The sequence below is a fragment of the Tympanuchus pallidicinctus genome, unplaced genomic scaffold (assembly GCF_026119805.1).
Source record: "Tympanuchus pallidicinctus isolate F22 unplaced genomic scaffold, pur_lepc_1.0 scaffold25, whole genome shotgun sequence".
Lineage (NCBI taxonomy): Eukaryota > Metazoa > Chordata > Aves > Galliformes > Phasianidae > Tympanuchus > Tympanuchus pallidicinctus.
Genome location: NW_026294742.1, coordinates 3,000,694 through 3,027,918, shown reverse-complemented (window position 1 = coordinate 3,027,918; position 27,225 = coordinate 3,000,694). Strand labels below are relative to the sequence as shown.

Sequence of the window (27,225 nt, the reverse complement as noted above, 5' to 3'; positions counted from 1 at the left end):
TTGGGCTGTCAGCTCCTCTGCCCCATGCCCTGCAGGCGTTGGGGGTAAAGAGCAAGGAAAGTGTGGCAAGGCTGTGCTCCAGGAGCAGAGCGAGCAGGCATGTCCTACTGCCTTTGGATTGGGCTGTGGGAATCCCTGTACTTCCAGAAGAGCCACGGATGTGAATTGGGGTCAGCTTCTCAACAGTAAGGACCAGCTGCAATCCCAGCTCCACCCATATGAAGGCAGAGTTATCCCACTGGAGTCACAGCATGAGAAATATGTACAGCCTCAACATCTTACCCTCCAAATGAAAATTCAGGACTTGTTCTTCCTAATACCAACTCCCCTGGTTCTAACATTTGGCATTTAAGACCTGAGGTGGAATTGCTCCCAACCACCACTGCCCCAGCACAGCTTTAGGTACCAGCTGCCATGCTTCTGCTCCTTCATTCCCACCACCACCTGGCACATCCCGGGTAAGGGAGGCAGAGATGGAGCTGGCACCTACTCCTTTCTCCTGATGATGACCTGTGGCTGTGTTTTCATCTTCCTCCTCAGGCTCCAGCACTGCTCACTGTGGGCTCTGAACTCCAGACTGGCAAGGTCTGATTGAGATCTAACCACCTCCAGACCACAAAACCTCCTTGCCAGCTCACCGGTGCATCAGGAATGCGAGCGGGAGATACAGGGCAACAAATACCAGCATTAGCTGCTGATAATCACTGACCTCTCGTCTTGTCTCTGGGGATCTGGAGACAGATTTTCCGAAGCCGTTGCCTTGGTCTGGGAAAAGCAACTGGTGAAGGAATTTCCTGAATCAGAGCTGTTATCACCGTTGGCCACTTTGGGCTTCCTGGATGAGAAGGCATGGCCAAAGCCATCGTGGGCTACGCTTCGTTTCTCCTGGCTGTCCTTTGACCTGGATGAGCTCGTTTGAGTGGAGGGAGGGGAAGAAGTGTCGTTTCCTGAGTCATATTCATGACACTCTCCGTTCTGGCTGGTTAGGCGGCCAGGCGGGCTGTCTGTTTTGGTAAAGAGGTCAGCAGAAGACCCTGACTGAGAGATCTGAAAGCAAAAAAGCCATTTGGCATTGTTTGAACGTTTTATTGAGGAGGGTTGCTCTTGGTTTTACTTTGCTTTTATTTTATGTTTTAAATAAACCCAGAAATTTTACCATCATGATGCACTGAAACAAAAGGAAAGAAACAAAGTAAGAAAGAAAGAAAGAAAAAGAAGAAAGAGAAGAAAACAAAAGCACATATCCCTGAAAGAAATCCACAGTAAGAAGAAACTCCTTTTCCCCCTGCTATGATAACGGGAAGATCTAGAGATCATGCAAAGAGTATCAGCATGCGATCCATGTTAAATGAAAGAGTTCAACAAAGTAAACGGGCAACCAAGGAATCAAAGTAACAGGCTAACTAAATAAAAAAAGGTGTAACAGAGGAAAAAGCCCTTATTTAACCTAAAAGGGGGAGGGCAAAAAAAGAAACGAGAGTGGAAGGGAATATATATTAAAAAAAAAAACCAAACCAAAACTTTCTAATCCTTGGAAGGAAAACAAAAATGAAACAAATGCTTAATTAAGTGAATTTCTGAACGAATGTTACAAAAATAGGTGAAGAAAAATCAAAGCAAATCAAATGAAGGGCTTCTGTACAAACTGGCAAATAAACAAGCTTAGAGCTTTGAAAATAAAAACTAAGAAAGGGGGGGAAAAAAAGAAGAAAAAAAAAAGGAGAAGGGGAAAAAAGAAAAATCCCTCTGGAAATAAAAGGTATACAGACACTTCTCTGTGTGCTTTTTTCCCCCTGAAGAAGATATAGCTAATGCGCTCAAGTGACCTCTAATAAATTCCCTGGTGTCTTGCGGATAGCATCCACTTACCCATCAAGAACTCCTCCTTTAGTAGGTAAGGTGTAAGAAAAAAGGAAGAGCGGGCAACATAAGTCCATCATTAGAGTCTCAAATTACATAAAAAAAACATAAACCCTCTCTTCAATCCACACTGCCAACTGTTCACTTGACTCTGCTACGTAAATGTCACAACTGCTTTTTGTCTGCTCGCTTCTCTCACTTATTATTCCTTATTTTTGTTTCCTTCTGCTTTACATTAGGCTGCCCAGACAGCTCCTGGGGGCTGATGGCTTGTGCTGGAAAATCGTGGCTTGCACTCAATCCCCTTGGGTTTCATGGTGGCCCACGGGTACGTGAAAATGGCGAAAGGAACTCCAGCAAAGAAGTCAAAAATAAAGCTGAGGGGGAAACAACATTCCCCCACTTTGGCTGCACTGGAGACCTACGGGAAGGGGATGATGGTTTTGGTGGGCTACTGAAGCTGAGGACCCTACAGCTTTGCTGGCTGCCTTAGCTGGGGCTGTCAGCTGGCACCACCAGGGCACTTCCATCATCTGAACATCTTATCTCTTCAGTTTTATCTCTACTGGCATCTACCAGAGCCAGTCCAGCACCGGTCAGCGAGGCTACACGAGTGTTAATGCCTGCCCTTGTGATGGGAAGCATTAAGGACAAACACAGACCTGGCACATCTGCACCCTGTGCAGCCTCCTCCAGGCCCCGGGGTTTGCAACACAGGTGCTGCTCTTTGCCATTTCTCTGCCAGCTCTTGTTTATTCCAGAATAAGTTTACTCCAGAGATGTCAAAGGAGTGTAACAGAGCGGGGGGTCCGGCCCTGCTCTCTTTTGCACCCAAAGACACGAGGGATGTGGCTTCCCAGATTTTTTCTAAAGATTCTGGCTAGTGTTATACCTGAGGCAGCCACCTTTTGGCTACGTTTCATTTACAGGCATAAAAACACCACGTGAAGCACTCCCTGACTCCAGAGGTGGGAGTCTGGGGGTGGGCATGTGCATCTCCCTCACCTCTGTTCCCAGTCCAAACCAAACAGCCTTTAGCTCTTCCCAGCCAAGAAATCCACCCATTTCTTGGCATTTCAACCCATGGGTCCTAGGACTGCTAGGAACTCTTGTTTTGCTTGCACTGAAGTAACAGCTGCTGTCAGTGCATCCCAAAATCTACCCAGTGAGCCCCCAGTGCCCCTCTGTAGCTCCACCACTGCAATAACAGCACTCTGGGAAGAGGTAACATGGATGGAAGTGGAATATATCCTTGTGAGGGCTGGAAGGCCTGGCCTGTGGTTTCTGTCCTGTTGTAGGAGGTAGGACAAGCATTGAGGTGCTGGGCAGAGGCTAATTCCCCCATCTGGTGACCTTGGCTCTACCTCTGGTTCCATTTTCCTGCCCCACAAAATGGGAACCACGAGCTGCATCTGAAGGCGCTGCAGAGTTCAGTTGAATTCTAATGGCTTTTTATTTTTCTAGGGTGTCTCAAAAGAGTCTGGTCTCCTGTGAATCTAATTTTCAATGTGTGAACATTTGGCATTTCCCCCTCCCCCCTCTAATAAGTAATTAAATAATCTCAATGATTTTGGTGTGAGACACACTGCTGCCCTCAAGAGAACCCAAGATATGTATTTACTGTTTGGGTTTGTTGTTTTTTGTGTTTCGAATCATTATTTAAGCAAGATGAAGGGGCGAGCAGAAACGAGGCCCTGATGCTTCAGAACGCAATGCTGAGCGTGCTCCTAGATCAAGAGGCGGTGCAGCCTAATGGCTTACAACAATGCAATCACTGCTCGTCTTCCAATTAAACTGAACGAGTCCATTTACTGTGCTTCAAACAGCCTCGAGGAGAGACAGGACTATAAATTTTCTCAGCCATAAGGGGACCGAGGCCCATCAGTGAGCAGCGCGGCGCAGCCTCGCTCATCGCCAGAGGGTTTTTCTGGGGTCTTTTTCTCTGCTTTGAAACGAGTCGCAAAACAAGAGTTAATTTCTTTTTCAGGAGTGCATAATGTCTCCCTCCCTCTGTCTGTCCACGCATTGTGCCGATGAAAGGCACACAAAGCTTGCAGCAGTGACCCCTGCTCCCCGCTGACAGCTGCCACCGCAGCACCTGCTGCCTTGCAGGGAGTGGGGCCCATAGGGCTGCCTTCAATGGGGAGATGGGCTGGGCTCTGCTAACCCTCTGCCTGAGCTGACATCAGTGCAAAACTCCTCTCCGCCTGCTGCAGTGAGCACATCCCCTTGGTTTGGGCTGGTCTGGCACAGCTTTGGGGTGAGGGCTTGCATCATGTTGCTTCCTTTGGGTACCCGGGGCGCTGCTTGCTCCTCTCATGGCTGCACACTCTCTTGCCTCTGCTTGAGCACTGAGCTGCAGATTTATCGGGTGATAACCAGAGGTACATTCAGTCCTCTGGCTGAGAGGATCAGCAAAAGAGCGAGGCTTTCATGTTTAGGGAAAGCTTTGCCTTCCAGCTCCTGAAGAGCCCTGTTTGTCATCAGAAACATGGCATGCAGCAGTTAAAAGAGCAGCTTTTCCTATAGAAACCACAACCCAGGCTGGAAAACAGAGAGCAAGAGCAATGCAGTCTGCAGGCGTGCTATCAGCCTCCCCCTGCCCCCCTGTGCATGCTGTCACCATCCCTGCACTGCGTTGTCCCACCTGTACCTCCCCGCAGGCACACCAGCACAAGCAGTGCTGCTTGGAACAAGCAGACCCCACTGAGCCTCCTTGAAAATTTGGGTCAAGCCTGTGTTAATTAGTGACATTGCAAACAAGCTTCAGTGAACGCAAAGGAGCTGGCAGGGAAGGTAGATGCTGTGTGCAGTTATCTTCATCAGGTACAACAAAAGGCAATTAAGCTCACACCCTGCAGGTATTTATATTGCTCTGCTCAACCAGAAGCACAAGGGCATGGAATACATCTGTGCCAATGCAGAATGGTGTCTGCAGCAGGACAGGGGGTTGCTGTTAATGTTCAGATATAGCAGCAGCCTATTACCAGTTTCTCTGCATGCTGAGGCACAGCCTCACAATCCTCTTTCTCAACAGGTGCCTATTGTGGCTGCGTGTGATTAAAGGAAAAAACGAGTGTGTGAAGCTTGGAAATTCATTGCTCAAAAGAAGCAGGGAGCTCTGGGGGTGTTTTTGCATGTGTGCGTGCTCGTGCATGCACCAACTTGCACATAAAGGCAAGAAGGGAAGAAGCAGTGAGGTAGACGCGTGGACAGGGTGCTCCTCTGTGTGCTTCAACCCTCAGATTGCAGGTAAACTGAGCTGGATGTGGTCATTCCAATAGAAAAGAAGGGACAAAATGCGTGGAGACAAAGTTTACCACAGAAAGCTTCCAGTTTTCAGAAGAAAGTAGAATAAAACCTGGCTTAAAATTAAATAATTTTTAAAAATAGATTTGGAAATGCTGTAGCATTGCCTCAAGGAAGTCTGTGTATTGCCTGTCTGGGTCTCTTCTGTGTGTCAGAGCCCTCTCTGGACCATCACTTTCCTTTGGAGATATCACGATGAATCTCCCCACATCAGGAGGGTTTTTGTTGGAACCCCAGGCCAACGGGTGTGACACAGACTGTATAGCATTAGCAGACAAGACTGAAGGCTCCCATTCCATTTATCCCTGCTGGTTCTGAGCATGTGATATTTAAAGACCTTATTCAGCACTTTGCCAGGGGCTTCAATTTAAACAAATGCATAAATGTGATCTTGAACAATGTCTCAAGAGAGCATACTTCTGTCTGGGAAGAGAGAGGACACCAATGGACTGCAGAGTAAAGGTCTTTCTGCCATTGGTTTCCCTGCGTTATTAACTCACTCACCCTGACCTTGCTGAGTTGACACAGGGTGCCACCCCAGGCCAGTGGCAATGCAAGCTCTTGTCCTTCTTTGCATTTGCTGCTGTAGGGATGCACACGTAAGCACAGCATGCAGGTTCTGCTACTTGTGCTCTGCCTTATATGGCTTTATAAGCAATGACTCAATTGTGCACTACACACTCAGTGGGTGTTTATGACAAGAGTGAGTATGCATCTGTGACTCTGGGAGACAGCTTGTGGCCTGTCTGTATCCATATAGGATCTCTGTGTATTGTGATTGAAATGCCAGCTGTGCAGGTGAGCAGAGAAAGAGCCTCCTCTTGCTGGGACTATCTCCTCTATTTGAGGTATGGCTGAGCTATTTCCAGTTCAGGACAGGGCTTAAGAGGAGAAAGTCAGTCCCCCACTCTATATCACTTCAGGGCTCAGAGGACTCCACTCAAGCCACTGGTAGCATTCCATAACCACACACGAGCACCAGGTTCTGCGTTACCTCAAGACTTGTGTAGCAGTGCCCCTCTCCAGAACACCCATCAGATGCTAACACTGATCAAAGAGCATCACACCTCTGCTTGGCAGCCACTGGGAACAAGGGGGAAATGTGCCATGGGAAAAAAAGATTTCATACCAATCGCTATCTAAGATTTCTCTCTGTTTTTGCTCCCTCTGTTCTAAGGCATGTATTATATCATCTCTTTCCATGTATATGGAAAAACATCCCAAGGCACTGAGACTGACTTTACCCTCGGCTGCACTTGCAGTTCCCATTAGCATCAATGAGAGCTGCACACAAGCTCTCAAGTTGGCCCCTGGGCTTGTCAGTCCAGAGCAACAGTGATCTCAGAAGGATCCCAATAGAAAACATCCCCTGCCAATAATCACCAACTCATTAAATGTAAATATTTCCTTTATCTTCGTCTGATTCCCTTTTTTTACCCCTAAAGGACTAAACTTTCGGACATGAAGACTGATGAATTAAGTTCAAATTCAGCTGAGCAAAGACTGCATAGCAAACACATCCCTGCGAAATATCATTGCTGAAGGCCACATTTTTTTTTCTTTTTCTTTTTTTTTTAATGTTAAGTGTCCTCAATTCAATATTCAGTGGCTAAAGACTCGGCAAATCTTTCCCCTCTCCAACCCCACTCTTGAAGAGGAAGCGCTGAAGGAAGGAATGACTTTAAATACATTTGGAGAACAGCACCATTAATAAGTAATGCTGTTTTAACCAAATTTTGTCTCACATCGTTATAATCCAGTTACAGAAATTTCATGTCAGACTTCTCACCCGTATTCCCGTGGCTACTGAAAGCCAAGAAGCACAGAGCGTAATACTTACGACTTCCTTAGGAGACAGGAAGCTGTGCAGTGGGAGGGTTTGGCTGGCCTGAACCTCTGCAGAGGAGCTTCTCTTTGCTGGGACTTTTGCACGGTGCCGGGAGCGTCTCCGCCGTGCTTTACGCCCTTCCTCCCGTGACCTGGCTCTGTGCCTCCAGAAAACATGGAGAAGCAAAGCGTTATCCTCAGCATTGCAGCAGCGCCCACCGGCAGCCGCACGCAAACCCTCGCCTCCTCTGTGGAGTCCGGACGGAGTGAAAGGGAATATTTTGCTTCCTTGCTTTAAAAACATTTTGCTTTGCAGCCAGGAGATGTGGTGGCGGGGTTTGGGTTTTAAATCTCAAGTTTAAAGCAAACGTCAGCTCCAATATTCCTAATTTTATGGTGGCTTACAGCTTCCACACAGCCTTGAATGTCCCTATGGCAGTACACGTTCAAGAGAAGACACTCTGCACTTGCATGAACTTCCCACCTATTACCGGTTGCGTTCCTCCCTGCACTGATCACCAGGCTTCCATGAGAAGATTCTCAGTAGTTAGAAGGAGTGGAGTGGGACAGAGGGAATGGCTTGGTCATAAAACTCTTTCAAACAACACATAACAAGCTCACGATGTGCATAGCTATGCAATTTGCTATTGCAGTGATGCGGGTCTAGCACCAGCATCCACTCAGCTGGCCTCAGGATGCATCTGTCATCTACAGGAAAGAGATTTTAATCAGGTCAAAGATAGTGGCCATAGGATGCCATTGGCAAATACATTTCCATTGCTAAGAACAAGCTTGAAGCTTTCCTGGGACATTGGCAGTACAGAGCCCTGGGGTGGGAAAGGCAGACTGGGCTGAAATCAGCTGTCACTGGCTGATCTTCAGCCATGGGGATTAGAAGTGACTGCTGGGCTGAGAAGATGCAGCCACCACTTCTTGAGCCCAAACCTTCTGCTTTATGGCCATGACCACAAGGAGCTCAACACCCAACTACCAGAGTGGGATGTGGCTCTGCCCAGAGGGCCAGTGGGGCACACGAGCCATTGCAGTCACACTCCTGACTCACTGCAGTGCTACAGGGCAGCAGCTCAGCGAGCGGTGACATTACCTGCTCCGGCAGCTCGGGGAATAGGAGTCAGAGCTCTCTGAGCGAGAGTGGCAGCGGCGGTGGCGGTGAGCTTTCCGGGTGCGCCCACGAGAGCTTTGGGAAACAGAGAAGAAACTGTGGTTAGATAGCAGACATAGGCTGTAAGACCCAGCAGTTGGAGGCCAGAGTCAACGGCACTTAGATCAGAAACAAGATCTGCATTTTAAAGCAAAGGGATTGGTGCGTGAGACATTGCAAAGGACACAAAGGTATGAAAAACTCTCCATCCCTTCACAGCTGCCCTGACATCAAGGCATGTCATCTCTCTGAGATCTATGCTAGCATTTAGCTACAAGCTGTTAGGTTGCCTCTGCGCCATGCTGGAAGATCTATGGACAAGTGCACAGGAGCGCAGCAGGCAGCACCAATCCTTTCTGCTTTCAAGACCCTAAAGAGCTACGTCACCCATTCCGCCTTCATCCTGCAGCCCATCCTGACAGCCCATTGCTAAGCCCTGTCTGGGGAGAACCACTTGTCTGAGCAGCCCAATGCCAAGCTCAAACCCTCCCAGACTCCCCATAATACAGGACACTGGGTACCAGCTTTCCCCCCCTTCTCAAGATGAGAGGGTCCAGCCAGTCCTATAAACTGCTGTTATTGTTGATATAAACATGAAACACAGCCTCCATAACTGCAGCCTACACTATGCACGGTTTCTGCTTGAGGGCACAGGACCATTTATTTGACTTCTCAGAGGTGCCCAGATGCTGCTGCTCCATTCTCTTACATGGCCACAGGACAGGGACCAGCAAACTACACACAGACGGGGGTTCACTGTCCTGCTCCTCTTCCCCTTGCTCCTTTTGGGCTGTTACAGATGGACCTGGCCCCATTACTGAAGGGGCCCCAGTCCTGCACTCAGGGAGCAGAGTTAAGTGAATGGCAGGCTCTGAAACCTTCTGTGCTTGTTCCTTCTCGTCATGCCCAGTGCCCACCACAGCAGCTATTTTGGGCCTGGTGTGTAACCATCTGCTCAGCCTGGCACTGCTGTGCCAGCACGCAAAGCTGATGATAGGTTAGCTGACAGGAACAATCTGGTTTCATGGCCATGCTGTACCAGCAACTGACACTGCTAACATACCTGCCTGGACAGCATTTAACAATTTGGCACCATAAGAAATCAGTGAACCAATTGCCTGAGCACAGCATCTCCTCTAAAACAAAAGGGCAACAATGAGGGCAATTGCTTGAACTCTGCTTGGCTGTTTTCTCTGATGCTTTTTATACACTATGATTGTATTTCCAGCATTTTACATTTGGGGAGCTTCCTTCCTTCTGTAAAGCTGAAGTCAGCAGCACTGACTGCCTCTCCCTCCCTCCATGCTTTCTCTTCACCTTCTGCATCTGTCTCTCCAGTTTAAGAGCTTTTTCCCCCCATATTCAGGAAGGACAGACTGCTCCCATGTGGTTTAGATAACAAGGATAAGCCAAATCCTGATTCAAGTCGGTTTATGGGATCTCACTGATCCACACCTGGGAGCAACGGGGAGGCATGGAGAAACCACTAGTGACTCAGTTCTGCTTTCTGAGTTGAAAGATGAGAACTGAAGAGCCCTGGGTGGTTTATCCCCAAAGAGCAATCCCAGAAGCTCTCATTCCCCTCAGTCAGTGCACTGCTGCATCCAATCTTTGTTCTCACCACACTAACTGGCTAACGCAGGTTGGCCAGCACTGTTGTGCATGGAAATGCCCTCTTATACAGATAATCAAGAAAGCTTCAGCTTTATCAATGATCTGTAAGATCTCTGGGCACACAGCAGCTCAGTTTGCGGGAAGAAAGCAGTGAGTGCATTACTGCACATGCAGTATGCAGAGAAAAGGAGATGGGATTTCTGCATGCAATGGAGGTGAAGGCAGCACCTCGTGGATTCTAGTCTCTTCAGTCCCAATGGGCAGCAAGGTGACATTAGCAGTGCTAGGGGCTCTTGTCCTTCTGTTCCTTTCCTAAGAGCAAAGGCTGTGTTGTGAAGAATTACAGGGCAGGCCCTGCTATTACCAATCAGACAGCAAATCCCTGTCTGCCAGCTCTTCTTTCCCTAGCAGGGTGTGCTGAGTCCCAGCAGAGCCAGCCAGGGGTTTGATGCCCAGGCTTCAGCCCCAGAGCTGTTTCTGTGCTCTGAAAGCAGGTGAGAAGCCACAAGTTGCAAAATGGAAGTCTTACAGGCCCTCCTCCTGGCCTCAAAGAACTGTGTTTCATACCACACTCCTGTCTGTTCCTTAAGACAAATACTGTGCTTGTCTTCTGCACACACCAGAGCAGATGGGAACCTCAACTCCATATTTTAACAGCCTCCATCATCTCTAAACAACCTCTTCTTTTCCCCAGCCCCCATTGCTTTCTGTTCCCATTTGGATATTTGGTTATATCACTAGCAACCCCTGTGTAACCTCTGAAAGCAGCAAACAAGGAAGAACTAAAGCCCCTCTCAGTGAGGGCATGCAGAGCTGGGTCTCATACTGCCTTCATCAGAAGAGCTGGACCTTCTGCTCACAACTGGCAGGGCAGAGAATACTGTGAATCACTACTTACTGTTTTTTGTGTTTTCTTTCTTCCTTTCTCTTACTTTTGGGGCTTGAGGAACTAAATAAGAAATGGCTAATTAATTTGGAGATTTCTGTTCTGATTTATATATATATATATATATATATATATATTGCTCAATGACACATCAACATTACATCTAATTTGCCCAAAAACATGCAATTAAAAAACTGAAGGGATGACTGGTTCTGCCTTGACACTGGGGGTCTCAGCTCTTGATAAGAAACCTGGGCTTGGACACAGTCCCCGTGGCATCAGCCAGCCTTCTGGCTTTACAGTTTCCCATAGAGAAGACGAATGCGTGCACTGGAATCAGGAGGGTTCTTCCAGTATGCACCTGGAAAGGCACTGAATTGGAATGTTTCCCCACTGCTGTTTGTAGGCGAAACCATAAGAGGAATGAAGGCTCAAGATGCAGAAAGTATCCAACATGCACGAGGTTGCGAGACCCACAGGGGATGGGGGAACCAAGGGGATTCCACAAAGAGGCACAGAAGTGATTTCTGCCTCCACACGGTGAACATCAACCTTGTGAGATCCTGAGGAGACCATTTGTAGGGGATCACCCACACGTGCTCAACTCTTACCTGTGCCTTCTCTTCTTTGAGGATAACCTGCAAGACACAAAGGTGCACACTGAGTACAGCATCTTACAAAACTGGAATTTTGAATCAGAGACAATCTGGTAAGGCCCATCTTGAGGCTGAGCACTAAGGAAACAACGCACCAGCTAGACAGCCCTGACTCCCTTTTAGCCAGCTGGGCTAACGAGGCAGCTAACGGGGCAGCTGGTGCTGGTGGAAGTCACTGGCACACTGCAAATAATTGAGCATATCACTTTCTGTAGAATCAAAAACCTCCACTGTCCCTGGTGGATCGCTTTTCTCTACTACTGACTCTAAACTGCGCTGAGTTTGAAGTTGTAGAGTCTAGACCCTGATCTTCTGTACAAAGGATTGAGCAGCAGTCAAAGGAGGAATCCTTTCTGCAAAACTCCAGAGCAGGCTCACAGCCAAACCAGCTTTATGTCTTCCCTCCTGGAGCATGCCTGTAGGAACCACCATGCTGGTGGCCCTTGGAAAAACCTGGGAGCATAGAGGGGGATACTTCCTTCCAGTGAGCCCCCTGCACGCTGCCTCCTGTCCCACCTGAGCTCCTAGCACAGCATCCCGCAGAAGACATGGCCTGAAGTCCTGTCTAGAAGGGCCATGAGATGGCCCGAGACAAGGCCAGTTGGGATCTGTAGGTGAGTGGTATCTGGAAATGACCTCCACTGGTCACTAACGCTCAATGGTTGATCACAATGCCTTTTGGGATGAACTATAAGCTACAGTTCAGCTTGCAGGGCCACAAATGAGTACTACAGGTGTAAAAATGACAAGCATCTGACCTGAGATGGATAAGATATATTTTAGAGGCATTTCTATCTCCTACTCTCCCTCCCTTCCACCTTTTTCCATAACAAAAAAAGGGCTGCTTTTCACTCTGTTCACCACTTTCAGTAGCTTCTCGCTCTCATTCAATAAATTATAAATACATGAACTTTCCAAGGGAGATGGCATCTACTATTCTCTGCAAATATTGGTTTAACAGCTGGGAGAAGACAGTGAAATATTTGCAATTCCAAAATTTCATCACTCTCTTTAAATTAAAAACCGGCTTTCAGAACCCAAGGCATCACCGCAACACCTCGAAGGAGAAATACCTGTGTCTTTTTCGCTTCTTGGAGCTCTTCTTTTTCTTCTTCTTCACAGGAGAGGGGCTGTAGGAAGGAGACCTGGGGGAGCAGAGAGGCATCAGGGCCAGCACAGCCCCTCACGCCCAGGGCTGCCCAATTTGCACCCCACCACCGGGCTTTGGGGCTGAGCTCTGTTTAGGTGTAAGGGGAGGGCAGGAGGATGGCCGGCAGAGCCCAGCCCCTCACACCTTCCCCATGAGGCTCATAAGGCAAGGCCCAGGCCAACGTGGCTGCCCTCACCTCCGTCGCTTCTTGCGGCTGGATTTCTTCTTCTTCTTCTTGCCCCGGGCTGGCAGTGGTGCACGTTCCCCATCACACGAGGGGCTGAGGAGGGGGGATAAAGCCAAACAAGGTTTTAAAATAAATGCATAAAAACACCATCAGAATGACCTCACTTGGGGTTGCTCACCTCCGCATGCCACCATCCCTACCTGAGGGCAGACCGGGACAGATCAGGGCACCTAATTACCCTCTAATTACCCTCACTTGAAATTGAGCGCCTCCTCCGTGGGTTTAATGGAGATATAATGAGACAGACACTGTACGTGGCTGCGATGCCAGCTGGTTATTTGAAATGAGCTTGCTGAGGTTAACAACTCCATGACAGATTTATGGGTTTTGCTGCTTTGTAAATATGTTTTAAATAATTAATCGGCATTTGATTTGCATACAATAATTATTGAGACCGAGTGAATTTAACAGTAATATAAGACATGGCAAATGTTAAATAGCAATTGATTAGAAAAATATGTATTTATTGATGTGCTATGGTGATTTAGTGAGATAAGCATCTCTTACACGGTGGTTAAACTTTGGGGGGAAAAAAGCTGTAAATTAATTTCTTTTTAAATTGTGTTACATTTCAGCAAAAAGCAAACGCTGCACTTAATTAATTTGGAGCACTGCACTGAAAATATGAAATGCATGGGGGCTGGTGACCCTAAAGAAAGGCAGTGAATGATGGAAACTAGAGCACAGGGTCTATGCCTCAGCATCCCCACTGCTCATCCCACTGGCTGGAAGCGCCACCATTGGGACCTCGTGTTGGAAAGCCATTCTCATAGGGATGTGGGATGTAGGCTCCAGCACAGCTCAGCCCCCTCCTCATCTCAGGCCATCGTCAGCTCCTGCCATGTCTGTGCCAGGGCATGGAGAACCTCCAGGCTGTGTGCTCAGCCATAGGCAGCCTGCCTGGAGCCCTCCCCCTGCTCCCAAGATGAAGCCTTTTGTCTTTGAAGTGGAAGCCTCCTCCCTGAGCTGATCTAACTTTAATTGTTCCTCTGTGATTGTAATCAGAGTCTAATTAAAAATACACTTTAGATTATTGTTCCAGTTAGCCTGACATCTGAAGATAGTAAATGCACTTTCTGTCCCTTTCTTTCCAGCATCTTTAACCAAACAGAAAGGCCTTAATCCCAGTTCAGCAACAAAGGCTGAGACTCCAGCTGCCTTGCTTAGCAAGCTTCATTCATTTTTACCTTTGCAAGTTGTCAGGGGCTAACAGCATACCGATAACAAAGTGATATCCTAGCTAGGGCAGTGCTGCTGCTCTGATCTAGGCATGGGAGATGGGAACTGCTGAGGGCAATCCACAGCCAGGAGGAACCTATGTGCCCCACAGCACATGGGATGCCGGCGGTTCACACAGTTGTCCAACCCCTGCCCAGATCTCACTGACTCAGCAGGGATAAGGATGACGTTTCTTCCGCTGAACCTCATGGCGGGGTGGCCCTGTCCCTACCTGCGTGACCTGTGGTGAGCATGGCCACGTCTCTCCTTCCCTCTTGCCCAGCCGTTAGTGGTGGAGGTCTCCTTGGACACACAGCTGCTCAGCTTCTCAGGACGTCGATCCTCGGCAGAGTACGGCAGGCAGCTGAGCGTCCCACTGCGTGGCAAGAGGCCAGAAAGAGCAATAAGAGAGCTAGAAAACAAAGGGAACCACCTGAGCCGTGCAGGTGCCTGCACAAGCCCCAGGGAGCCTGTGTGAGTAGAGCCCTGCAGGTATTTGTATCAAAGAATGGAAGCACTAATGGAAAGTCGTAAACCATACCCAGTGGGGAATGAGAACACCACACTTTTGGTGTCGTGCAGAGTATTACACAGATAAATAAAGGAAGCATCAGCAAGGCTGAGCCCAGCCAGGCATTTCGGATTTGGAAACCATCACAGTCATCAAATATGTGCCGAAGGGCCAGGACCAAGAGTGTTGCACATCTTGGGGCTTCAGTGGTGCCAGGAAGGAAGCTAAAGTGCCATTCCATGGGGAAGCAGCACATCAGCCCCAGCTAGCCATGGCCAGAGGCTTGCAGCCCCTGGGAACATCTTTCTGCCTGCCCCTGTCATGAGAATCCCAATTCTGGGGGCTGGAGCATCTGTCGAAGAGACTTCATTCCTATATCAACCCGTGTTCTCAGGAAAACCCCACCTTTTCTAGCAGCCCTTTCTTTCTTGGAGCACAGTTTGCAATGCCTGAAGGTTTAGGGATGAACATTAGGCAAACACATGCGCTGGGGGTCAATGGGATGAAGCTGGAGAAAATATTTCCCACCCATCAAATGCAAGAGGTAATGCTGGCAGATCTGATGGTCCCTCCAGCTTTAAAATCTATTATTCTGCTTGTAAAAAATCTCCCAGTCTTTTCCCATTATCTGTGTTATTTTTAACCATCCAGGAAGCTACATGGTTAATTGCTTTCTTTGTGTGAGCTAATTAGCTTGTGGCATTTCCCAACCCCCTTTTAAGAACAGTCTTCTGAGGCTCAGTCATTAGGATCCATTAAAAATGTCCCCAAATTAATGACCTGTGCAAAGCTGGAGCAGCTCCAATGGTGCGATGGGGGCCCTCCCTGGGCACAGTGGGTGATGTCCCCACTAATGGCATTTCAGGTCTCGGCGTTGAAACACATTAGCCTGAAGGCAACCAAGGGCTGCTGTCCTGCTACACACTGGGGACCATTTCTTCTGGGCTTGGAAGTAATTATTGATGGAAATAATTATTCTCCAATCCCATCAAAGGCTGGCTTCAATTCAACCCAATACTCTCCTCCGGTGAAAGCTGAGAGTCACTAACGCTCTAAACGGGCTGGTAATCCCTTTGCGTTAAGCTCCATAGACATTGATTGAATAGATAGATATAAACATATATTTTTTTTCTGTCGTCTTTCACGGGCTGGGCCATGACAGCTGGGGGAGACACGGAGGACAGGGCAAAGGCACAGGGTGTTTGCTGCCTCGGGAGCAAACCGCGGCCGCGTCCCCGTCGCAGAGCTCAGCACCATGGGCACATGCCATGCCATCAGACCATGCGATGCGCTGGGTGACATAGCCCCCTCCCCTGTCCTCAGGCTCCTGAGTCCCCGAGCCATCTCCTGCCACAAAGCTCTCATCAAGCAGCCTTTCTCCTGCAGCTCCTCATCGCTGGAGGAGCGAGAAGCTGAAAAACCGCCTTCCTGGTGAGCTTTGTTTGAAGGGCGCAGCGGGGTTGGGTGGTGGATCATAGAGTCATAGAGTCATGGAATCGTGAAGGCTGGAAAAGACCTCTCAGATCCTCAAGCCTAAACCCAACCCACCCCACCGTGCCCATAACCACATCCCTCAGGGTCACATCTCCACGTTCCCTGAACAACTCCAGGGTTGGTGAGCCCACCACTCCCTGGACCGCTGTGCCAACGCATCACCTGCACCCACAGCCCTGGGACCCTGCTGTCCCACATCCACTGCGCTGCGCCACAATCCTCTCAAAACGCATCACTCTATGCAGAGGAGGCTTTTTGCATTGGTGAAATCATCCTTTTCTTTCTCTCTTGCTTTCTGCCTCTTCTCAGTTGATTGAAAAAGAAAATGGTTGAACCGCTCCTTTGACCCGGCAGAAGGAGGGGGGGAAAGGAGAAGGTTGTAAAAGAGATTTCCACGCCAAAACTCATGCAGATGTGTTTACGTAAATCCCTTTGAAACAGGCACTAAAAATACCTCTTTAAAATTAGGAGGTGGGGGAGGTTGTTAAGTGCTTTCCACAAACACAGACACAAAACCACTCCATGGCAGGTTCCTTCCCCACCTCATTCAGACCACTGTTATTAGTGCAGCAGGAGCCCTGCCGTTTGTTATTGGAAATTATAATAGCAAATCACTGCGATATTTTCCCTGATTGCACGGATCCTGAGCCAGTTCAATTTTAATCTTCTCTCCACTATTTCCTCGTGCATCAGCAGAGGCACCAGCTGCAGAAAAGCGCGTGGCTTCCTTGAAGCAGCTTAAGCACAGAAGAGAAACACAATTCCATAATAGGTGTTTTTCATCCAATTTTAGCTCACCCCCCTCCCACATCCCTGCATCCTGCTGCAAGACCAAACCAAGCAGCAGCTCTTTTTTGCTTCTTGGCCTCCAGAAATGTTTTACAACCTCTCTTATCTCACCCTGGGCCAAAGAAGCAGCCCTGGCTCTTCGTTTTTCCAGCAGCTGATTTGCTATGCATGGCTGTGTAAGAACAGAGGCGTCCCTGCTGGTGGCAGGGTTGGTGCCAGGTGCTACAGGGACACTGCATGGTCACAGCCCAGGGATGGAGACGGGGTTAGGGATGCGAGGAGGATGGTAAAGAGATGAGGATGGGATGGGAACAGGGATGAGAATCAGATGAGGACAAGGATGGGATGGGGATGGAGATGGAGATAGTGAAGCAATGAGGATGGGGGCAGGGTTCAGGATGCGGAGGGGATTGAGGGTGGGATGAGGATGAGGGTAGGGTTGGGAATGGGGATGATAATGGGCACAGAGGTAGGAATGGCTCCATCTGCATCGCAGACTCCTGCTGGAGGCAGCTGCTGGCAGCACTGGGGCAGGTGTCTCCACCATAGCTTAGAGCTGTAATCCTAACTAGGACTGCCTTTGGGTGTCTCCTCCCCAAGATGCCGCTCTCAGCAAGCAGCCCTGTGCCTTTCCTGTTTTCAAATCTCCCTCCCTGGCAAACACCCTGCAGGTTTCCAACCTGAAAAGTTGACAGCGATGTCAACCACGTCCCATCCCTACACCAGACAGGGCCGTGGGTCCTTGCTGCAGTTCCCTTGCCCGAAGTCCCGCTCTGTTGAGCAGGGCAAATGGCAGCAAGATAAATAGTTTATTTGCCAATAACATAGCTCGTTAGCTTTTAATCGAATAGCGGATTGTGAGCACACAGTTGTCGGCAGCAATGGGAGATGGCTTTGAGCATGGATCTTAGCAGGGCTCATCGGGCAGGAGGGGAGTGCAGGGAGGTCAGGCAGATGCTCCACATGGAGCAGGAGTGTTCCCTTTGGTGCTCAGACACAGCTTATTCCCCCTCTGTTTGCAATAAGGAACTCCGCAACAAATTTCTCTCACCAGAGAGACTCCCAGCCCATGCAGGGAGATGGCAAGAGGCTCCCGAGGGGAAGCTCTGGCCCCGGGCTCCCGGCCCTGAGGCTGCAGACAGCCATTCCCCTGCTCAGCACATCCATCTTTAATTGGGTGTAATAATAATTTTATTGCTTGCTGGGATTTGTGAGGCTGAACTAATATTTGCAAAACGCTTTGCTATCCTCTGCTGAAAGGCAACCCGGAGTGGCAAAGCCCCTGTGCCATTCACGTCGGGATAATCCAGAATTATTCATAAACAAAATCAAGATTATGCAAATATATTCATTAGTTCTCAGCATACCTCCAGGAAAATAGAGGAATTAGTCTTGTTAACAATTGTATATTATGTAAGTGTGCAGCTAAGCACACAGACACGCTCCCCATCCACCTGGGGCTCATCCCAGGCTCTTAGAGCGCTGCAGAAAGAGGTGTGTTTGGGCTCAGGGTGGTCCCAGTGTGCCACTGCCCCCTCGCTGTCCCTTGGCATGGCGTGAGCGATGCCCACCTTTGTGCCCAGGACACGACGGGATCAGCAGATAAAGGTGCGCTGAAGACACCGCGCGGTTTAATTAATGCCACATGCCTTTCACTCCTTAGGTTGTGTGGGTTGTTAATTATTTTTATAAAGAAAATAATTAGTCCCAATCAAGGCAGAAGCTCTCCAGAATTACAGCTCATTAACTGCTCTCACATTTTTTCTGTTCTATAAAAAGTCGCGTGGTGCTGATGAAAATTATAGACCCTTGGAATCAGCATTAAATACAAATTCAGACAGTGTTACCATCCCATTACCATCAACTGCATCGACTTGGCTTTGGTAATTGCAGCTGGAGATGAAGTGCAGGGATTTCTGCTCAGTGCAATCTCTGCAAACAAGCGCTGTGCCCATCGGCCTGCCGGAACCAACGTGACACCGAGCAAACGCAGCCCTGAGGAGGGGACAGCCACCAAGGAGACTGGGAAGGCTTTTGTGGGTGGGTGATTGGATGCTCGGGTTTGGGGCAAAGGGGACAGGCAGCAGACTGGAAGCAGTGGGTTTATGCTGTGGGATGTGGGACGCACGGGATCACAGAATCTTTAAGGTTCGAAAGACCACTGAGGTCATCTGGTCCAACCCTGATCCATGCCGTGTTCGCTCCGGACCACATCACTCAGTGCAACATCTGCACTTTCCTTGAACACCTCCAGGGACGGAGACCTGACTGCTCCCTGGCAGCCCATGCCACTGCATCTCCAGTAGATGCTCCAGGGGGGATGCAGGAGCGCTCCGAGCACCTCCAGCTGGGTCATCCCAGGGCTGGTTCTATTGAACGGTGCAGAGGCTTCATTCAAAGCCTGATTGAAAGAAATCAGAGCATGGTAAAGCGAGGTCAGGGCAAATCAATAGCAGAGCGGTGGGGAGGGTGAGCGGGGTGCTGGCTCGGCTGTTGCTGCACCATGAACAACAAGGTGAGCCCCATCCTTTGCTCCGTGAGGAACATAGCTGAGAGCCAAAATGGGGGACTGGAAAAGGAATGGGAAGTGGGGATGGGGGCAGTGAGCAGAGCGACCCCGGAGGAGCAGCACCGAGCCCCATGGCCTTGGTCCTGCTGACCAGCCTGGAGCCAGGCCAGCTGCAGCCAGCTGCTCATTTCATTAATGGAGAGACATCAATTAAACATGGAGTGTTGAACGGGGTTGTCAGCAGATCAATTAGCCCCAACCTCAGCATGGGGACTCAGGGACTGTTTCAGCCCCAAGATGCCCTGTGCAAGCATTCCTGCCCCAAAAGAGGCCATTTTCAGCCAAACCCTGCCCCAAAAGAGGTCGTTTTCAACCCAAATCTGCCCCAAAAGAAACCAATTTCAGACCAGTCCCACTGTCCCTAGAAAAGGACAAGAACAGTGCAGGGACTGCAGTGCATTCCCCAGCACCTTTCTCTCTTTTAATAGAGTTTGTTCCCACTTCCAGTTCTTCAAGCTCTCCTCGCAGTCCCTGCACTAGCAGGGAAGGCACTTGTGAAAAAAAAAAAAGAAAAAAAAATTGCTATTTTTACACTGCCAGTGTTTGTCAGCACTTTCAGCTTACCCGTGGAGGGGAGGTGGTGGCACCAGGGCTGCATCGCGCCAGTGCACCATCACTGCTCCTGTGCCATCGGGCCCCATTCCTCTGCCTGCTGAGCACCAATGGGTTCCAAATTGGGGCATCCCTTCTGGGCACCCAGCTGCCCCTCAGTTGCTGTATGGTCACACAAAGTGCCCACCCCCAGTGCCAACCCCAGGCACAGGTGGGATTTAATGCCCCGCTCCGGGCTTTGCAATGACAGAGTGGTTTCAGTGGCCATGGGAAGAAAAGGTAAGGAAGAAATAAAAAGAGAACGAAGAATTGCAATCATGCATGAAATGATTTCATTTCACTGAGGAAGGGATTGCCTTTGGAAAGTTCATATTATGGAAAAATGCACATGAAGGTCCGGCTGCAGGGAGAGAGGCAGGGAGGGGGAGAGGAGAGCCCCAGCCCTATGGATGGGTAAACCCTCCCAGGACTGACCTGCCCACGTCTCACAGCCCCAGATATTTGTTAGTTAAACCTTGAAGGAGTGGTTCAGGGTTATGAGCCCTCTCCAGACGGTCCTGTCATGCCAAGATGAGCTAAGTCATTTTTTTGGACACATCTCCCATTCATGAGTAGGAGTCAGGAATGGGTTGGGAGGGGGATTAGCCTGATGTGGTTTCCTGCAGCCCCTCACCCCGATGGGGACCCAAAGCCCTGCAGCTCCTCACTTTATGCCAGAGCTCCACAAGATCCCGTGCTGCCACACCGTGCCCTGGGATGCAGACGGCGCCCTTGGGGACCAATGAACTTTTACCATTGGGAATCGCTCCAGCGCCAAGCCAGGGATGGGGCTGACAGAAGAGGATCATGAGGAGGAGGAAGGCTCTGTGGGTCCTATGGGCATCCCCAGTTCTGCCCTCACCCCCAGCAGCCCTCGAGCTGCCTAATGAGCGCAGCCGCCGTGCAGCTGGAGCCGGCGGGCGGGGGCTGACAAAGCCACCCTATTGACAGCGCCCCGAGCACGGGGGCTTTGCTGCTCCCCCCTCTGCTTTCCTCCTCCAGGCCCGCTCCCCCCGCTGGGCTGCAGCCATGGGCTCATTAGCGCTGCGGCTCGTTGGGCGCGGGAAGGAGCAGATGGCAGCCAGGCCCCGCTGAGCAGATGCCCGATGGACAAGGGGGGGATTAGCGGAGCCGGGGGCCCTCCGGCAGCACAGCCCAGTGCTGACACGTGGGGACCGAGCAGGATGGTGGGGATGAAGGAACCAGTGATGTGCCCGACGAGCTGCGGGTTGGGGTGGCAGAGAGCTGGGTCCCATTCCAACCCAAAATCACTGCCGATTGCAAATTGGGCAGTGAAACCACGTGTAGCACAACACATCCTGGGGGATTAGGGGTTAAAATAAATCCCTGCACTGGCCCAGGGTGACCCACTTCAGCCATCTGGCAGCAGGGAAGCGGCTGGTACTTGGGGTACCAGTGGATGCCAGTGGGCAGTGGCAGCCCCATGCCTCTTGGAGCTCCCCATGGAAGGAGAAGCAGCATCCCACCGCTGCTCCATGGGGCTGTGCGCAGGTAATGACGATAATGAACAACCACCCACTGCCTTAAAATAAAAGACTCAGCAAGAAGAAAGTGGAGATGGAAAAGGAGAGACTTCAGCTCTGTGCCACAGTGTTCAGTATCCCTTTTGCTCTACGGAGTCAAGGGCAGACTCCGGAGCGCAGCCCCTGGCTGGCCACGGGTGGGATTAATGTATTCTTTTGTTCCAGATGAAATGTGGTTTTAGCAGAGCTTTAACCCTGCAAACCTCCCAGAGCTCCTGTCGGGAATTAGGAGGGAAGAGGCGTTATCTGCAGAGCCGGGGCACCCTGGGGAAGCACTCTGATCTGGGGCTGCGCATGGACCCAAAAGGCAAGAACCCTACGGACCCCTCCAGGAGGAGGAAAATCCCTTTCTGCAATGGGAACCCCACGCTGCCCGCATCTGCCAAGCTGGGAGGAAACAGGGACACAGATGGTCACCGTGGTGTTGTGCTGGGCTCCCTGCTCCCTTCATCCCTCTGCCTGCTGGCACAGAGGGCTTTGCTCTTAGATCAGTTCTGCAGTGAAACCTTTGGGATCGCAGCCCGGTTTGGAAATGCTGTAAGAGCCACTGCTGCCCATGGTGCCCCAAGCTGAGCTTCCCCAATTTCCAAACCTGACTGATCACTAACGGAGAAGTGGAAGCATTCAGAGACCCCAGTGTGGGTCCCCATTGGCTCTGGGATGTTTGGTGCAGGCTGATCCCCCAGCCCTCTCCTGCACCGATCCAACACCTTCACCAAACTCTGGTGACACTGAGCAACGGAAAGAAGCTTCACTCCCTTTGAAAAACAGTGCAAAGATGCTCTTAGTCAATATTGTGACAGCCAACAGAACAAAAATGCTCTAGATTTGAGGATGTGTTGTTGTGAGGAAGTCACACAAATCCCTGCGCATCCCAGCAGAGCTCAGTAGGAACCAGCAGCCCCTCGGTCCCTTTTTGTGTGGTCTGACCCTGCTGCCCTGGGCTCGGACTCCAAGGGAAGGAGGGGGACAGACAACCAGAGGGACGTGTGCTGGGGGCCGCATGGCTGAGCCCCCACCCCAAAACTACAATCCAGCCCATCACACTACTCCAGGCTCCAAAGAGCCAAAGTTTCCCACTTGGGGAGGAGGGAACAGAAAGCTCAGATCCCCCAGCCGCAGGCAGCCTCCGTGACCCCAGCCCTTAAGTACGACATCTGCAGAAGGGAGCAGCCCCCAAGCCGAGGGTTCCCCACCCCTTACCTGGGCAGCGGTTTGCGGGCGGTGATGCTGGCCACGATGATGCTCTCCGGTCGCGGTGTGGCCACGGCTTTGAAGGTCCCTCGCCAGAACTTCTCGAAGAGCTGCTTCTCGCCCTGCTGCACGCTGGCCATGGCCCCGGCGCGGCTCGGCGCGGCCGCTCTCCGCGGTGCTGATCTCTACATCCCTCCTGACCGCGCACGGCTCGGTTCGGTGCCGGCTTGGGTTCAGTCCGAGGTTTAATGGGGGATATTCCGGTTCGGTAAGGCTGGAGGGGAGAGTGTGAAGCCGAGCAGGCTCCCGGCTCCCGTTTTGTGGCAGCGAGGCGGGGAATGGGGCCGGGCCCGCTCTTGTCCCCTCCCCGGTGCCGCCTCCCCCCGCTGCTCTGCTGGGAGCATCCCTGGACCGAGAGCATCCTTGGCTGGAAGCACCAGGATGGTCCTCGTGGGGCCCATTTCGGCCGAGCAGGAAGCATCCCGGAGCTCACGGCCCTTGGAGGGAATTTGTCTCTTGCAGCACAAGGGACAGTGACCTTGGATGGATGCGCTGCTCCCTGTCGTGTCTCGGAGAGCCACGTGCTGATTTATGTAAGCAACCGGGGGATAATGGAGCCAGGAACAATAGCCAGGAACAATAGAGAAAGAAGAAAAATCACAAAGGACTTGAGAGCATCTTGTGGTAAACACACGAGCAGCAGGGCCAGCTCCATCCCATCGCTGCAGCTTGGTGCCCAAATGCCCAATCGGGCACTGGTGCCTGCCCTGAGGTTTGCAGGATGCAGCTGCAGCCGAGGACCCTGTGCACAATGCAACATTTCCACCATTCCCCTCTTTAACCCCCCAGCCCACAGCCATCCCCACCAGTCCAGCCCTGTCCCTGGAGCTAGAGAGTGGAGTTGCTCAAAACACCCCCAGATTCGCTGCCAAACACTGGGGATAATAAATATTTGCACTATTAAATTAGCAGCACGGGTGGTGTGTGTGCAGGGGGAAGGCAGTGATTGTTACAAGCAGAAACCTCTCCTGGCGTACCTCATGGAGACATCAGCGAGCTAATTAAGCAATTGGCTCTGTTAACGGAGGCTCCTAGGAATACATTTCCCCACTATAGAATAACTGCGCTCTAATAAATTGCCTCATAAATAAACAGCCCAAAAAAGCAACATAAGATGCCCAGAAAAAGCTCTGTGCAATAAGCAGAGGCGATGCTGGGTGCTACCGGCACTACCAGCACAGTCCCAGCACCACATCCTGCAGGGAGCAGCCCTGGGGGGGGAAGCACCATCCCCTTTTTCTCCCCCCACCCTAAGGGCCCAGCCCCCCCTTACCCACCCCAGTCCCAGATTTTGATTTGGGAGATGACAGCCAAAAGCTGCCCGGGGCATTCGGCTGCTGCCATGGATGAGCACAGGGAGCTCAGCAGGACGGATCTGCGCCTGCTGAGAGGTACCCAAGGGGAAGAAAGCAGAAAATGTGTTTACCCAGGATTACATTTTAATCTCTTCTCCCTTCCTGAGTGAATAAAGCTGGGTTTGTCCTGGAGTCGGACAAATATTTTTTCTATAGATGTCGTATTTTTCCTTGGTTTTGGATTGCTTGCTTTGTGCTTTACACATTGCAGAACCCGGTGGATGCTGATTGCCCACTGCAGCTGCTGTTCCGTGCCCACTGGTTCTGGTAGTCCCCAAATAACCAAGAAAGCAGAACCGAGCCTGTCCCTGTGGCCCCATGGCCAGGACAGTGGCATTGTACCACCCTGTGACTTTGAGAGCATCTCCATCCATACCTCTGTTCCCACTCTGCTCCCCATGGGTGAAGGCTCTTCAGCAGCCTGATTTTGCACAAAACCTCCCTGTATCCACCTCCACCCATCTCCCAGCCAAGCAGGTTTCCTGCAAATGCAGAAAATCAATAATTACCTCTGGAAGTATTCATTACAACTCAAGAGTCAATAAACAAAGGCTGTGAGTACCCTCTATTCATTACATTCAGCAGCACCTACCAATTATTCCCTCTGCTAAGCCAGCCCCAGCCAGCAGTGGGGGGATTCTGTTTGTACACTGAGGATGCAGCATGTCTTGGGTCCATCCCTCCCATGCCAGCATTCAGCTCTCCCTTTAGAAATATCCATTTCATGGAAAGTTGATGTAAAGCTTCCCATTGAGAAGCTCCCAAGAACAGTCCCCCACCATTGGGTCCGTTCACTGTCCCCCCACAGCTGAGAACATCCAAGGATGAGGCTTTGGAGGTGACTTTGGAGGGGAGAGAGAAAAGGGTAAGGAGAAAAAGCCCTTTTTTTCCCTTGAAATAGAAATAGGGAGACGCACTGCCCTACAGATGTGGGAAGGTGGACATTTTGGAAGCTGGTGGCATCGCCACTGCCACCAAGTTGGCACCACCTGCATGGTGATTTTCCCATCCCATCCCAACCCATCCTATGCCACCCTGACCATCCCTTCCATGGGGCTGCCCCATCCCAACTCAACCCATCCCTCCCTCCATCAGCTGGAGCAGGCTTTTTCCAAGCGTCCATTCCGTACAGTTTCATGGCCTTGTGCGCCGTGCAGGGGCACAGGCACCCCTCTCACCAATGCAGCAATTAGGCATGTTCACATTAACCAGATAATTAAGCAGAAAGGCACTAATTGAATAAACAGGAGAACTGAATGCCAACGACATGGGGAGAAAGGAGGCTGGGGACGGGTGGCTGAGGGACAGCCACTGCTGTGCAGGCTTTCAGAGCTGCGGAGAAGAAGCAGAGGATTTGGGGAGCAGACGCTTCCTGCTGAGAGGCTTTAATGGAACGCGGAAATGTTTTACTGCGCTGTGATTTCAGATGTTTTTGAATGCAGCTGCAGCTCCGTTCCATTCCGGGCTAATTTAAGCTCCAGTTAAACCAGACTAAATTACAGCCCGGGAACCGATGTGACAGGGAACGCATCCAGGAGCCCCAAATCCTGCTGACCTTGCTTCTCCTTCCAACTGGACTGGACTTAGAGCCTCTGGCAAAACATCACTGCATGTCACCAAGGGACTGCAAGCAACCCTCGGTGCCCTCTGGTTCCCAGCTGAGCAGGGCAGGACCCCGTTGTGCCAGGACCAGCAGGATTAGTCCTGGGGACAGGGGACAAGCAAGCTCCAAGGGAAGGGATGTGCCACCCCAGCTGTGGAACCCACAGCCCCTTTCTTTGCTCCAGAAGAGCAAGTGGTTGCCTGAGACCAAAGCAACAAAGGTCAGGGGAGCAGAGGCTGTTTGCCCTCAGATTATTATTATTATTATTTTTAATAGAATAAAGAGGAGATTATTAGATAGAATTAATTGTTCACACTGTACAGGAGATGAAAGTGTGGGGAGTAAGCAGATGCCGGTCACGATTCGGCGCTCATTAAGGCAAGAGCAAGATTCATCTCGTACACATGATTAACTCCTAGCCGCTGATGATTTACATGGCAGATGATCAAAAGAGAATTAATTACCCCACAAACGGGGCTGCCTCCAGTCTGGCCCCAGCAGTTCCACCAATGGCAGAGCCGAGGTCCCCAAAACCGAGTCCACAGCCACCACACTGCTGAGACACCACAGCCATTCCCTGCGAGCAGAGCAGGAGATCCAGGCACGTCCCTCCACCACCAGGGATGTTCTACCCACTGGGTTCTTCCATGCAAGAGAGAAGTGCATGCCCAAAGCCCACAGAGCCCAGCACAAGCCAGGGCATCTGCTGGCCCCACAGCTTAGTATCTGCTGCTCAGATAAGGAACCTGTGCTGACTGTCACCTTTATTTTGAAGAAATGAACTCCTGCAGGAGTCACCTTCAGCACTCGGCCCTTCCCGAGATGGTGGGAGATGAGCTGATTGCATGCAACTGATTAGCAATTAGCCTGGCATGCTCCAGCTGTAAATACGGACATCAGGGCTGGGGAGGAGGAACCCGGGGGGGGGGGGGTCCAGTGTGCTGATATTGATAATGAGAGGGGCACACAGCCCCTGCATGGAGGAGCAGACTCCAAAATAACATTTCTCAAGGATTTTGGCAGTCTGCAGCAATCGAATCCCAGAGAGAACTGCATCCTGCTGTCTGCCCATAAGAATTGTGTCTTTAATATGGGGCTGGGATATGGCCTGTAAATAACATACCATAACATAATTTACAAACTGGTATAGGCTGTTAATGGCTGGGGGATGCTGGGGGACAGCTCCTCTTCCAACTCCAAGGGGTTCAGAGCCCCTAGGGGGCACAGGGCTGGGATGGTGACAGGGTTCCAGCCCCAAGGGACTGAACTGAGCCCAGCTCACCCAGTGCCACTGCCCCCAGAACCATGAGGTTGGCACGCGCCTGTTGCAAGTTTCCATCTCTCTGCCCATGGCTTTTAGAGGCACTCAGCTGCAGATTGCCTCTGTGACCCAAGTCCCCATTCCCATGGGCTTTAAGAGCCTCAGCATAAAAGAAATTAATAACAAAGTGAATTGTACTTGAAGGCAGCTACTGGAGTGAGGAAGGCAATGCCTGGAGCTCAGGGGCTGTGGCAGTGCAGGCGAGCGAGATGTGCTCCATGGTCCTGCAGTGCTGGCAGTGATGGATGAGTCCACTTCCAGAGCA

The 27,225-nt window shown here is 50.7% G+C and overlaps 1 protein-coding gene across 3 annotated transcripts in view; it reads right to left on the bottom strand.

Moving 5' to 3' along the window:
• The window catches only part of SRRM4 (serine/arginine repetitive matrix 4), a 62,382-nt gene that overhangs the window by 6,363 nt on the left and 28,794 nt on the right, over positions 1-27,225 (bottom strand). For all 3 annotated transcript variants that reach the window (XM_052689394.1, XM_052689396.1, XM_052689395.1), the window contains 10 exons: positions 24,413-24,518; positions 22,631-23,205; positions 14,162-14,305; positions 12,661-12,744; positions 12,388-12,459; positions 11,270-11,296; positions 10,671-10,721; positions 8,102-8,194; positions 7,010-7,160; positions 710-1,047 (listed from right to left, as the gene is read on the bottom strand). In XM_052689394.1, coding sequence (XP_052545354.1) covers positions 710-1,047; positions 7,010-7,160; positions 8,102-8,194; positions 10,671-10,721; positions 11,270-11,296; positions 12,388-12,459; positions 12,661-12,744; positions 14,162-14,305; positions 22,631-22,761 — 1,091 coding nt within the window. In that variant the 5' untranslated portion in view covers positions 22,762-23,205; positions 24,413-24,518. The remainder of the gene's footprint in view (positions 1-709; positions 1,048-7,009; positions 7,161-8,101; positions 8,195-10,670; positions 10,722-11,269; positions 11,297-12,387; positions 12,460-12,660; positions 12,745-14,161; positions 14,306-22,630; positions 23,206-24,412; positions 24,519-27,225) is intronic.